The sequence below is a fragment of the Aegilops tauschii genome, chromosome 6, assembly GCF_002575655.3.
Source record: "Aegilops tauschii subsp. strangulata cultivar AL8/78 chromosome 6, Aet v6.0, whole genome shotgun sequence".
Lineage (NCBI taxonomy): Eukaryota > Viridiplantae > Streptophyta > Magnoliopsida > Poales > Poaceae > Aegilops > Aegilops tauschii.
In genome coordinates, this window is record NC_053040.3 from 12,103,271 (window position 1) to 12,116,117 (window position 12,847).

The window sequence follows — 12,847 nt, forward strand, 5'->3', positions numbered from 1 at the left end:
TATGCTGCTGACGAGTACGCGTGCGCGGTGTCGACATCATCCTCTCCACCGTCGCCCATACCCTCGTCCGCACGTGCCGCTCTCCGCGATCCACATTGGCTCGCCGCGATGCGCGAGAAGTTTGACGCGTTGCAGCGCAACCGCACATGGCATCTTGTGCCGCGACCCCCTCACGCCAACGTCATCAGTGGCAAATGGGTGTTCCGCCACAAGACCAACCCCGACGGTTCTCTCCAGCGCTACAAGGCTCGTTGGGTGGTGCGCGGTTTCCGCCAGCGCGCCGGTGTGGACTTCACCGACACCTTCGCTCCGGTTGTTAAACTGGGCACGATCCATACGGTGCTTCAGCTAGCGGTCTCCCGGGCCTGGCCAGTGCATCAGTTGGATGTTTCCAACGCGTTTCTGCACGGCCATCTCACGGAGCGGGTCTTCTGCGAGCAGCCGACTGGTTTTGTTGACGCCGAGCATCCCGACCATGTCTGCCTGCTCTCTCGGTCCCTCTATGGACTGAAGCAGGCCCCCAGGGCATGGTACCAGCGTATGGCCGGGTTCCTACAGCAGCTTGGGTTTCATACAACCCGCTCCGACGCGTCGTTGTTCGTCTATCATCAGGGCAGTGCCACTGCCTATCTGTTGCTCTATGTGGACGACATTATCCTGACGGCATCCTCGCCTGGGCTTCTTCAGCAGCTCACGGCTCGTCTACGTGATGAGTTTGCCCTCAAGGATTTTGGAGCGCTGCACTACTTCCTTGGCATTGAGGTCGTTCGTCGTGCCGACAGGTTCTTTCTGCATTAGCAGAAGTACGCTCATGAGCTTCTTGAGCGCGCGGGCATGCTTAATTGCAAGACCGCATCCACGCCTGTTGACACCAAGGCGAAGGTTTCTGCTTTGGAGGGTTCCTCTGCGCCAGATGCGGCGTTCTATCGCTCCATCATTGGCGCCCTGCAGTATCTCACCCTCACTCGGCCTGACCTGCAGTATGCAGTTCAGCAGGTGTGCCTCCATATGCACTCCCCGCGTTATTCCCATTGGACTCTGGTGAAGCGTATCCTTCGGTATATACGCGGCACTATGACCATGGGGCTCACCCTGACGGCTTCCTCCTCCATCGACATGGTCGCCTACTCCGATGCTGATTGGGCTGGCTGCCCAGACACGCTTCGTTCTACGTCAGGCTATTGTGTCTACCTCGGGCCTTCGCTGATATCGTGGTCGTCCAAGCGGCAGCCAACGGTCTCTCGCTCGAGCGCCGAGGCGGAGTATCGGGCGGTGGCTAACGCCGTTGCTGAGTGCTCTTGGCTCCGTCAGCTTCTTCAGGAGTTGCTCTGTGTGGTTCCCAAGGCCACGATCGTCTACTATGACAACATCTCCGCCGTCTACCTCTCCGCCAACCCCGTACACCATCGCCGTACGAAGCATATTGAGCTCGACATTCACTTCGTTCGCGAGCAGGTGGCTCTTTGGAAGGTTCGTGTTCTACACGTTCCTACCACTCAGCAGTTTGCCGATGTCATGACTAAGGGACTACCGACCCCAGTCTTTGAGGAGTTTCGGTCCAGTCTCTGTGTCTCGGGCGACGCTTCGACTGCGGGGGGGGGGGGGGGGGGGGGTTGAGCGTACGTTGTACACTGCATATGTATAGGACTAGGGTCTGTATTTATACCGTTGTATCTCTCTCTCCCCCCGTATATTTGTATATCTTGGGAGACAAGTAGAGGCCGGTCCACCCTATACCTATATATGTGCACCATGCACACGATCAATGATTATCGATTCGTGCAATCTCATTCTTCATAACTAACAATCGGGATTGGCTGCAGTGGGCACCATTGGAGAGACAATATATGTGTCGTGATTTTCTCGGTAGGCTGTCACATTCAGGGTTGCAAGGATGAAGAGGAATCAGAAGCTCAGGCACTATATTTTGGCCTGAGAGACAGGCTCGCAGTGTGTCGCTGGACCGTGTGCTGTTGGAGACGGACTGCGCTATGCAGTATCTGATTGCAACACTAGTAGAGCTAGTTGATGGGCAAACCTGATATCCTAAAAAAAAACGTAGCAGTATACTTTCCCTAAAAAAAAATCCCCTCTCGTTTCGTTTGAACTCTAGATTTTCTTTTTATCCCTAAAAAAATCTAGTTTTTTTTCCACTCGTCTTCTTTTGAACTCTCGATTTCTCCCACCAACCACAGCTCATTGTCCCCGAACCAGTAACTGCCGGAGCCCGACCAAGATCTGATCGATCTGCGGCGACGGCCTGGACGAAGGAGTTCGCCCGTGCTCCGCCGAGAGGAAGGAGGAAGCTCCCCGTAAGCCCCTCCCTCCCGCGCACGACACCAGGTTTGCCGCCCGTCACCGGTGACGCCGCCGCTTGATTTCTCTGGCCGCTACTTGACTCTCCACTGCCGCAGTTTTGCAGGGATCTCACGGTCATGGCAGGGCTGAAGAAGGGGAAGGGAAAGGGGAGGGGGAAGGAGGAGCGACGGGTGACCTTTGCACCGGAATCCGGGGAGCGATGGGTGAGGATTGCTCAATCTTTTGTTAAATTCTGCAGGATTTTCAGCCGTCTTTGATTGTTATTTTTCTTGAGAAAGAGGTGGCCTTGGGATTGATTTATATCTATCCAGTCTGGTCCGTCTCAACAGTAGTTTCTGCTATTGGCTTGAGTTGCCGACCTCGGGATAGCAACTTGGTGCATGTCAGAAAGTTATCAATCGATTTTCATATGAGATCGATGTATGTCAGAAGCTATCACTCTCTAATAGAAGATTAGATTGAATGCCACAGAGCAACACTAATGGCCCAGATCAGGACTTGTGCCGGCAAGTGCTTTGGCCCGTGGAATGTTGCGCTAGTATTTTTTTTACGGGCGCAAGTTTTACTCCTCACAAACCGGATTACAGTCAGCTAGTACAGCCTGTGCAATGCACGCCGGCACGCAGATATGGTGCATCGACAGTAGGACCAACCATTAGTTCTACCAGTGGGGATTGTTGCGGAAAATGCAACCCATAGCTGTGTTTTTAAGCTTCCTCAAGTCCTTGGGCCGTCATGCCAAAATTCGGATAGCACAACAAAAAGTGGTTTAGTGTGAATATATATAGATTATAACAGTTTTACACTTGATGTTTTCTGTGAATATATATAGATTATATCTTTGCTTTCATTTTTGGCTTAGTATTCTTGTAACATTGACGGATGCGTGCTTCTATTCACTAATAAGATTTTTCTTCCCATTCGTCTTCTTTTTAACTCTCGATTTCCCCAACCAACCCACAGCTCATTGTCGCCGAACCAGTAACTGCCGGAGCCCGACCAAGATCTGATCGATCTGCGGCGACGGCCTGGACAGAGGACTTCGCCCGTGCTCCGCCGAGAGAAAGCTCCCCGTAAGTCCCCCCTCCTGCGCACGACACCATGTTTGCCGCCCGTCACCGGTGACGCCGCCACTTGATTTCTCTGGCCGCTACTTGACTCTCCACTGCCGCAATTTTGCAGGGATCTCATGGTCACGGCAGGGATGAAGAAGGTGAAGGGGAAGGGGAGGGGGAAGGATGAGCGACGGGTGACCTTTGCACCAGAATCCGGGGAGCGACGGGTGAGGATTGCTCAATCTTTTGTTAAATTCTGCAGGATTTTCAGCCGTCTTTGATTGTTATTTTTCTTGAGAAAGAGGTGGCCTTGGGGTTGAGTTATATCTATCCAGTCTGGTCTGTCTCAACAGTAGTTTCTGCTATTGGCTTGAGTTGCCGACCTCGGGATAGCAACTTGGTGCATGTCAGAAAGTTATCGATCGATTTTCATATGAGATCGATGTATGTCAGAAGCTACCACTCTCTAATAGAAGATTAGATTGAATGCCGCGGAGCAAGTTGGTGCCGGCAAGTGCTTTGGCCCATGGAGTGTTGTGCTAGTATTTTTTTTATTTTTAAGTTTTACTGGTGCGACTCACAAACCGGATTACAGTCAGCTAGTACAGCCTGTGCAATGCACGCCGGCACGCAGATATGGTGCATCCAACAGGCGGTGCAACCATTAGTTCTACCAGTGGGGATTGTTGTGGAAAATGCAAGTCCCCCATAGCAGTGTTTTTAAGCCTCCTCTCAAGTCCTTGGGCCGTCATGCCAAAATTTAGATAGCACAACAAAAAGTGGTTTAGTGTGAATATATAGACAGTACACTTGATGTTTTGTGTGAAACTATAGATTATATCTCTGCTTTCATTTTTTGGCTTAATATCTTGTTACATCAACGGATGCGTGCTTTTATTCACAAATAAGATAAAAATGATGATATATAAAACTGTTTATTAATTACATGTTCGCTTGTATTCATTCCAAATTAACTCAGGCACCCTTTATTACAAGGTAGGATGCACCTCATATTTTATTCATAATAATGAGCACACATGGACATGGGTATAGTTACTGTAACTTGAATAGCTAGGGTTACTAATTAACCTACCAGAAGAGGCAGCCCGCCAATGGGATGCATGTGATATGGTATCCAGATAATCTCAATAATTGCCTGAAGTAAATCAGAGGTTTTCATGGACATAAAAAGAGTTTGGTTCTTTTCTTATCATTGCCTCTTTAATCTCTTGACCGATACCAATGTAGAGGGATGGCTTCGGAACTTACTTGAATCTTGGTGTTAAGTGGACTGTACTAGTGATCTGCTGAACAAATTCCCCAAAATATAATGGTCTATAGATGGGTATTATTTTGTACTTTTTAAGGTTAAGAGAAAAATACCTGAAGCTTTTGTTGGCACTTCTAAGGTGTCAGCAACAAGTCAGAAGAGGAACATGAATGCAGCTGACTCATCAGAAAAATTAGAGATTCATGAAAATGGAACCTCAAGGAAGCGGATTAGAGAAATTGATGCAGATGGCTCAAAAAAGGGCAACACAGCGGGTCCTGGAGCTTACAAGTCAGCGCCAGGAAACCTTAAAAGTACTAAAGGTAAAAACCTCCTTTAAATTAAAAATTGGTAATATTTGGACTTGTTCAGAATTGAGTTTATGTACAACACCTTTATTTAAATTGTTAACGACAAGCCGGCAATATGATGTTGCATAAATAACTTTCCCCATTCTTTCAGTTGCAGTACATTACATTACTTGTATTCTTGATTGGTTGCCATGCATTGTCATAATTTAAGAGGCCTCCTCCATATATTGTATTAAACAATTAATTGGTGTAGAAAACACCAATTAATTGGTGCAGCTAAATTTTTGTCCATTACTGTTGTACCTAGTATGTGTACTAGAAATACTATGGATTTATATGATTTCCCTCCTAATTTACTTTTCGTGTCACAGATTCTCATTCCTCAAACCACGTGTCCTCAAAGTTTGTACCGCTGGCTGGAATTCCCGGACACAAAACCAGGTTTGTCCGCCAGTCGCCAGGGATATATACCGCTTCCTGGCTCGGCTTGTGCCTGACGTCTGGGTGCCTCATCCTCTTCTTCTGTCTCCCACCGCCAATTTTTTCTGGCCACTGCTCGAATCTTAACTCCTAATTATGCAGGAACCTTACGGACATGGCTGTGAGGGTGAACGTGAAAGTGGAGGAGGGGGAAGTAATGAAGTTTGGGCAGAAATTCATCAGGGTATTCAAATACGGGGAGCGATTGGTGAGACCCTTGCATCTTGGTTAAACTAGAAGGAGAAACTATTTATTCGTTTCTCAATCATCTAGAAATATTATGCTTTGTAGACCAATACGTCCTATAGCATTCAAAATACACTAGTGTTGTTATGAAGGTTGAAAATATGAACTTCAAACATCTAGTTTCCATGTAGATTCATTGGTAATTTCTAAGATGATTTAAATTTTGGAGTACCTAGAATGAATAAGAAAGGCAATACGATGTGTCGCATTCCTAGTATTTAATGCGTAGACAGAGCTCCTGCCATTTCGGTTCAAAAAAACACGATGTGTTGATGACTTGATGCATTGTCTGAATATAAGAAAATAATTATTTACTCTATTTCTGGATTAACCAATACGTGGAGTACATTTCTTCACTCAATCTTTCTCGTTCATATTCTTCACCTATATTTGTAGCATATTCCTTCATTGTCTGATCTCTATCCCTATTTTGTGAACCTGCCAAGGAATTGGTTTCTCAAAATACCTGCATTGTGGCATAGCCCTTTTTTCTTGGTATGTGTGACATATCCAGATATGTTGCCTTCACAGCAATGTCTCTGCCATCATTCAAGGTTGCAGTCCTAACAGCGATAGCAGGTCTTGTCGATGTCGTCTCCATGTCTAATGCGACTTTATACCATATTCCTTCATTATGCAAGCTAACACGATTTTGCGAATTTGGCAAGGAGTTAGTTTCTAAGGACAGCTGCATTGCGGCAGCCTAGCCCTTTTTTCTAGGCATGTTACAACAATACACCCCATGTACAAATGATTTGAGTGATAGATGTATAATTTATGGGTATACCTGATAGGTGAAAATACCATACCCCCTTCGGATTTTAACCACACCAATTCACTGAAGCCAATAGAACCACTACTACAAAAAGCTGAATCTGGTTATATGAAAAAAACGAAATTAAAGACCATGGCCGGGAATATCCGACCGGATGTATGTTTCAAAATAATGTGTGTAAAGGAAACCATATTATTGTTTGCCATACATAGGAATCATACAAACAACCCACACTGATGTGTAATAATCATTTGTGGGTTGTTTGGCTCCAGCTTTCCCGACCCCTGAAACTTCTTGATAACATAAAGCTAAGTCAAGCCTCGACAACAAAACACTCAGTCGACAGCCGCCATTCTAGTGCACAAGTATTGGTAGTCGATGCATATATATTATTGAAGATAACGTAAAGCTAAGTCAAGCCTCGACAATAAGTCAGTACTATCTTTTTTGACAGATAATAAGTCTAGTTTATTGAATCAATATGTTGAATAAATAGTATGTAACTAATAGATAGATTATGCATGGATGGACCATGCATAATTAGCTCTAATTACATACAAATGTTTATGATCAAAACAGACCTCTTATTTCCCATAAAAATTATCTTTTATTACAGCCGTGGCAATGATATATAGGAAATTGTGGTCCTTGGGGACATCAAGGAGGATAGTTTCTATTCTGTGGTGTTTGCTGTTACGTACGTTCGGTCCTGTTGAAGCTTATATGCCACTCATATTTCTTATAGGCAATCCCTTCTTATATCTGTGAGTGGTTTAACTGGTGAGCTAGAAATCTTGATTCACTCAGAAGTTGAATTTTCATGACTATGACCCTTGTGTGGATCAAAGCTTAGGAGCATCTGAGTATCTGGTGAAGGATTTGTTGAAGGGGCAGAAATTCATGCTCCAAAGAAACCCTGCCACTCGAAAGCGACTGATATCACATCAGAATGATGAAAACTGAAACATATAATTATTCATATTTTTCATATAAGGGTATTTTAATGGGCACAACACTTCATAGAACCACCTCTTGCTGGCTTTTTGGGAATGAAGGGCAAAAAATGAAGAAAATATGGAATAACATCATCGTGTATGATTTACAGAAGGTTGGACACCAAAAATTGGTTATCTGAACTAATAGCAATGATTGATTGAGCTAGTTATGCACAAACTCAGTAACAGCTAATAATAATTAGAGTTTTGAATTCTCCATGTTATCCTTACGTAGTTATTGCAGGAAAAGGTACACAATCGGAGAGCAGCTAACATACCATGTTGTCTCATATATGAAAACCATAAAAATATAAAATTGTCCTGCATGATTGTTTACGGCATGTATGAATGGATGCTGGAGGAGAAGGAAAATATTTTAATGAACTGAAGGCAATAGGTCTAAGAAAAACATGTGGCACAATCTAAAATACATGCATCTGAACTGTGCTAGAAACTTTGTAAATTGATCAACCAGAAACTAGCATGTCATTTAATTATCTTCTGTGATCTGATCCTTGCTAGTCGCTATGAAAGGACAGGAAAGCTAAGTGGTACAAAGCCTGCATTTCTCCAATATTTTCTATGTTCATTTTAGTGAATAGACAAACATGACGTGTCCACGCTAATTATGTTTCCATATGTTAGGATTACATGTCAGGTGAATCTTCGAGAAAAGGTTGGCAACAACGTAGTAATTTATTTACACAAATTAGCACATCTTATAAGCATGATAAAGAAATAAATCTAACCCGAGACGGAGGCGGCAGAAAGGGAGCATTACCAACATTTTTCTGCAGCATCTGTTATGGTCAATAGTTTAGGGCAAGGACACTAGTTTGATCGGTGTCCTGTTAGAAACATTCTTGACTAATTAGTTGCTAAGTGTCAAAGTCCTTGCACGTTGACATGCAACGTGAATCGAAGTCTTTCATGCGTTAGTAATAGTAGGTTGCCGTTTCCGCTGTGTTAGGTGTAGTCCGCGTCATAAAATGAGTTTTTATACTAGTCTTTGATTCACGTTTTTTTTTTATGTTTTTGTGAATCTAGTCTAATTATGTCATGAGTCCTCGTGTAGTACTAGCGGATCATAGGTGTCCAGGTTAAGTGGACTTTGGCTTGGTTTCAAGACCAGGTACCAGCAGGTTTAGGTTGTGCTGCGTCAAATGCTTGTATATATAAGGATAGCCAGATCATGAGACAGTAACTGTGGGATTTGATAAAAATAAATAAAGAAAATAAGGGTACAACAAGTGACCTTGACTACAAATTTTCATGCGTGTACGTGTTGGTCAGTTTTGATGTAATCGATCCTTGTAGGCGAAACCATAGTTGCGATCCCTGTACCTGTAAAGATGTATACTTATTTGTTTGAACCTGGGAAACAAATAATATAAGTTCTCAAGGTAGCATCACAGGCTCTTTTAAATATTGCGCTTGCATCTTGTAGTCTATCTTTTAAATCCTGTCCATTTTCATATATTGGTGTTGTTACTCCGTAAATTGAGAAGAGGTAGAAATTAGTTGACTGCCAAAAATACAAATTTAAAAGAAATTTAATGCTATTATATGTAAATTAGCTGCAAAAATTATAGCACATATAAATATCTTAACCTGGACACCGACTGTACGAAGAGGACGCTAGAGTCTAGACGCCGAGGACGTCTCGCATGGTACAAAGACGGGGATGCCACCTCACGTCGGCCAGCCATACTCGAGGCCAGAGAGGGCGGTTGCATGTACTGCGATGATGAACGGCATGAGAAAAAATGACCAGGACAAAAATTGGTTGTTTTGTGTGGAAAATTTTCTAGGGTTACACAAGATTCCATGTCGTTTTCACGTAATGACATATGTTGGTAATTTTCTCTAACCTTTAGAGTAAAAGTTTAATAGTAGGATCGTTTGGATAGTAATTTAGTTGGTTGGCACATATCCCATCGCAGTGATGGCCGGTAGGATAAGGGGTGCAATAGACATAGGTGTACAAAATCCACTCTCGTTCACATAACATCCTCAAGCCGTCGGGCCGGTATGCCAAAATTATGACAGCGCAAAAAAAGGTGGTATAGTTTGTGTGCGTTTAGTAGAAATAATTGCACACTTAGTGTTTTGCGATTTCATTTTGGGCTTAGTATTTCTGCAACATCGACAGATATGTGCTTCTATTACATATTCTCTCTTCTTCATTACAAACTCAGCCTAACGTTATTAATTAGTACAACATAGAAGCACCTCATATTTTATTCATAATAATGAGAAGAGATGGGTATAGTTACAGTAACTTCGATAGCTACCAGAAGAGGCAACCTGCTAATGGGATGCATATCATATGGTATCCATATAATCTCAAACAATTGCCTAAAGTTAAATCAGGGGTTTTCAGGGAATTAAAAATAGTCTGGCTCCTTATATTATCATTGCCTCTTTAATCTCTTGACCAATCCCAAAGTAGAGGGACCAAGTCGAGCGACATTTTACCCTTTTCGGAACTCATTCGAATCTTTATGATAATTAAATAGGCTGTGCTAATGGTGTGTTAAACAATTTTCACAAAATATAAGGACCTGTATATGGAAATCATTTGGTGTTCATTATTATTTTGTCTGGTAAAAGATAGAATCATTTGTCAATACACCATATGTAGAATTATTATTGTGTCATATATTGGATGGAACAAGTGACATTTCTGTGTATTAATTTTTTTATTTAATGCACCTTATGCTCTGATATAATTGTTGATTTTAAATAAAAATGATAATTTACTGGCTGTTCTTGGAGAGGGTTTTAATTTTTATGTTGTTTAAAGTCTTTCATTTTTCTCAGCCATATATACCCAAACAATCAATACATTTTTAAAGTTTTAATCCAATCTTCTGGTATTTAACATGAAATAGAATATCATATTTGCTTGATAGTTTTGTCTTAGAGCTGTGATTGTATTGCACATATCTTTCACATTGCCGACAAGCTTTCATATGTAATCTAGAAAAATAGATAACAATTCTTTATATACTGATAATGTGACACTGTGTAGAGAATTCCACAATCATTCAGTCAGTACCTTCAGAATCAACGAACTGGGTCGGTTATACTAAGAGGTCAAAGTGGGAATAAATGGCTTGTGGAACTTGCTTCAGACACCGAAGGATTTTTCTTTAGACGTGGGTGGAAGGAATTTGGTATAGATCATTCCATTGGGGAAGGAAACCTCTTATTATTCTGTTATGATGGATACGGACAGTTCTCAGTTAATATATTTAATGGAATGTGTGTTGAGAAGCCATCAGCTCTTCATGCTAAGCCTTCAAAGGATTTTAAAGAAGAGAGTGATGAAGATGACAATGGAGTAGCTCCCCAAGAAGAGAATAATGGAACCACAAAGAAGCCGACTGGAGAAATTTACGCAGATGGCTCTACGTTGAAGAAGTGTTCTAATGCATCAGTTAAGGGTAAGCAAAAAATGCCTGAATCTTTGGTTGGTACTTGTAATGTGTCAGCAACAAGACAGAAGAGGAACAAGAATGCAGCTGACCCATCAGAAAGCTTGGAGGTTGCTGGAGCTTGCAGATCAGCGCGAACAAGCATTAAAAGTAATGACGGTAAAACCTCCTTTAATTAAAAATTGTATTTATTTGGAGTTTTCAGAATCAAGTTCTGTAAATAATCCAATGATACTGCACTATCTAGCTGTCATGAAAGTTCAAAGGCAACATGCAATAGTATCACAAAGGTTGCCGGTAAGTGAAGGGCAGAAGAAGTACGCTCTTCAAAGGGCAGAGATATTTACATCTAAGTACCCTTCAACTCTGCAAGTAATTAAGGCGGCTAGTGCCTACAACTCATTTTTCATGGTAATATTACTTCCCCCCCATATTTCACTACTTACACGAAGTTCACAACTGTTCCTTTTTGCTGTCTGCATGAACATGATTGTTTAGTTGGGCATATCGAACATGATTATTTCTCTCAATATCCTTTTTTCGTTTTTGGCTCAGTGTTAGAGAATTTCCTTGATTGTTTTGCTTGATAAAGTCACGAGCCAATTCATTTCATTTGAACATCCATTTGCATCATTACTGCTGATCTTCGTATATGGGATTACCATTGATGACGTGATAACTCAAGTACTAAAGTATCCGCTTTGTTGTTCCATGTGTGAATAGACTAGAGAATCAGATTGTTGTGATAAATCCAGGTGTGCTGCATTTCCTTGCACTTTTGGAAACATAACCTCGTTGTTGATGTAGTAATGCGGCAGTAACCTAGATTGAATTAATTAACCTCATATTAGATAAACAATTATTTTTCAGATGCTCTTGGTATTTTAGTGATTAGTGATGCCACATAATTGCATGGTTAATTACATGTTGCCTTATAGCCAACTTTGAAAATAATTCGCTTCCTTCGCAAGTATATTATGTAGGGAAAAGTAACTAGTACTCGTCCCAGAATAGGCAGAATTTCATTGTACCACAGATTACCATTTCCCTGACACACTTCCTTGTCTTGCAGGTCATCCCATCTGAATTTGTCAGGGAGCATCTCCCCCACACCAGCAAGAAGTTGACCCTGTGGGATCCGCAAGCAACGCCCTGGCAAGTTGACTACGTCTACTGCAGCCATCGTTCCGCCGGCGCTTTCAGCAGAGGCTGGAGCCAGTTCTCGATCGGCAACAATCTGGAGAAGTTCGATGTTTGCGTCTTCGAGCTCATCGCCGAGGACACCATCAAGGTGCACATCTACAGAGCTCAGCTCCTGATAGCACAGTACCAACACCAAGAAGAACTTAGCGCTGCAATCCCAAACTAACCTGGGGACCCTCATAGTCAGTGGGGGTAAGAAGAGTATTCAGACGTTTAAGGGATATTTGGAACAAAACCGGTTGTTACTTACTGATAAACTATGTTTTGCTGCTAAACTTATATTTGAAACAAAACTAGTGAACTACCTGTATGTACAATGTTTTTCACTCGGATTGATGGAAGTGTTGGATTAGTGGTTCTTAAGCTATTGAATCGTGCGAGAAATGATCTTGCGGGCTTGCTGCCATTCTGGTGCTGCATTATGTGAGTAATACATTCTAGATTCTAGTAGTTCCCGGAACCAGTCTCCCATCGTCGAATCTTATACAACATTTTTCAGGGAAACATGTTATATACAACTAATAATGGATGATCGGGACACTCTTAAGGGGCCAAACAAAATGATCAACAAACTTAGAAAGTAGATGGAAAAGTTACGGGGTGAGAAGTTGATAAGTGATTCTAGGAAGAAAATCAAGTAAGTGCATGCAAACTTTGATTGAAAATCTCCTGGATCAGGAGGAGCTTATCTGGCTACAGCGTGCACGTGCTAACCGGCTGCTTCACGGAGACCGGAATACATCAATCTTTCAT

General features: G+C 42.5%; 2 protein-coding genes across 3 annotated transcripts; both read left to right on the forward strand.

Moving 5' to 3' along the window:
• The first annotated feature begins 834 nt into the window (after window positions 1–834).
• Window positions 835–2,042, forward strand: LOC141025689 (secreted RxLR effector protein 161-like). Its single transcript, XM_073501599.1, has 2 exons — window positions 835–1,470; window positions 1,944–2,042. The coding sequence occupies exons 1-2, from the start codon at window positions 835–837 to the stop codon at window positions 2,040–2,042; spliced, it is 735 nt and encodes a 244-aa protein (XP_073357700.1).
• On the forward strand, window positions 1,817–12,481 carry LOC109762881 (B3 domain-containing protein Os11g0197600). Of its 2 annotated transcripts, none has more exons than XM_045229531.2 (10): window positions 1,817–2,343; window positions 2,415–2,522; window positions 3,283–3,392; window positions 3,502–3,601; window positions 4,784–4,967; window positions 5,327–5,396; window positions 5,538–5,643; window positions 10,486–11,050; window positions 11,139–11,302; window positions 11,964–12,481. In XM_045229531.2, exons 2-10 carry the CDS (start codon window positions 2,436–2,438, stop codon window positions 12,258–12,260), a joined length of 1,683 nt encoding a protein of 560 aa, XP_045085466.2. In that variant the 5' UTR covers window positions 1,817–2,343; window positions 2,415–2,435; the 3' UTR covers window positions 12,261–12,481. The 2 variants fall into 2 exon arrangements, with proteins under 2 accessions (XP_045085466.2, XP_020177349.3); XM_020321760.4 differs by having other exon boundaries at window positions 2,103–2,343; window positions 10,486–11,041.
• The last annotated feature ends 366 nt before the right edge of the window (window positions 12,482–12,847 follow it).

Coding starts and splice junctions, on each gene's coding strand:
- LOC141025689 (XM_073501599.1), top strand. CDS start 835: ATGCTTAATTGCAAGACCGCATCCACGCCTGTTGACACCAAGGCGAAG. Junction 1,471..1,943: donor AGCAGGTGGCTCTTTGGAAG/GTTCGTGTTCTA, acceptor CCTGAGAGACAG/GCTCGCAGTGTGTCGCTGGA.
- LOC109762881 (XM_045229531.2), top strand. CDS start 2,436: ATGGCAGGGCTGAAGAAGGGGAAGGGAAAGGGGAGGGGGAAGGAGGAG. Junction 11,051..11,138: donor AAGCATTAAAAGTAATGACG/GTAAAACCTCCT, acceptor TGCACTATCTAG/CTGTCATGAAAGTTCAAAGG. Junction 11,303..11,963: donor CCTACAACTCATTTTTCATG/GTAATATTACTT, acceptor CTTGTCTTGCAG/GTCATCCCATCTGAATTTGT.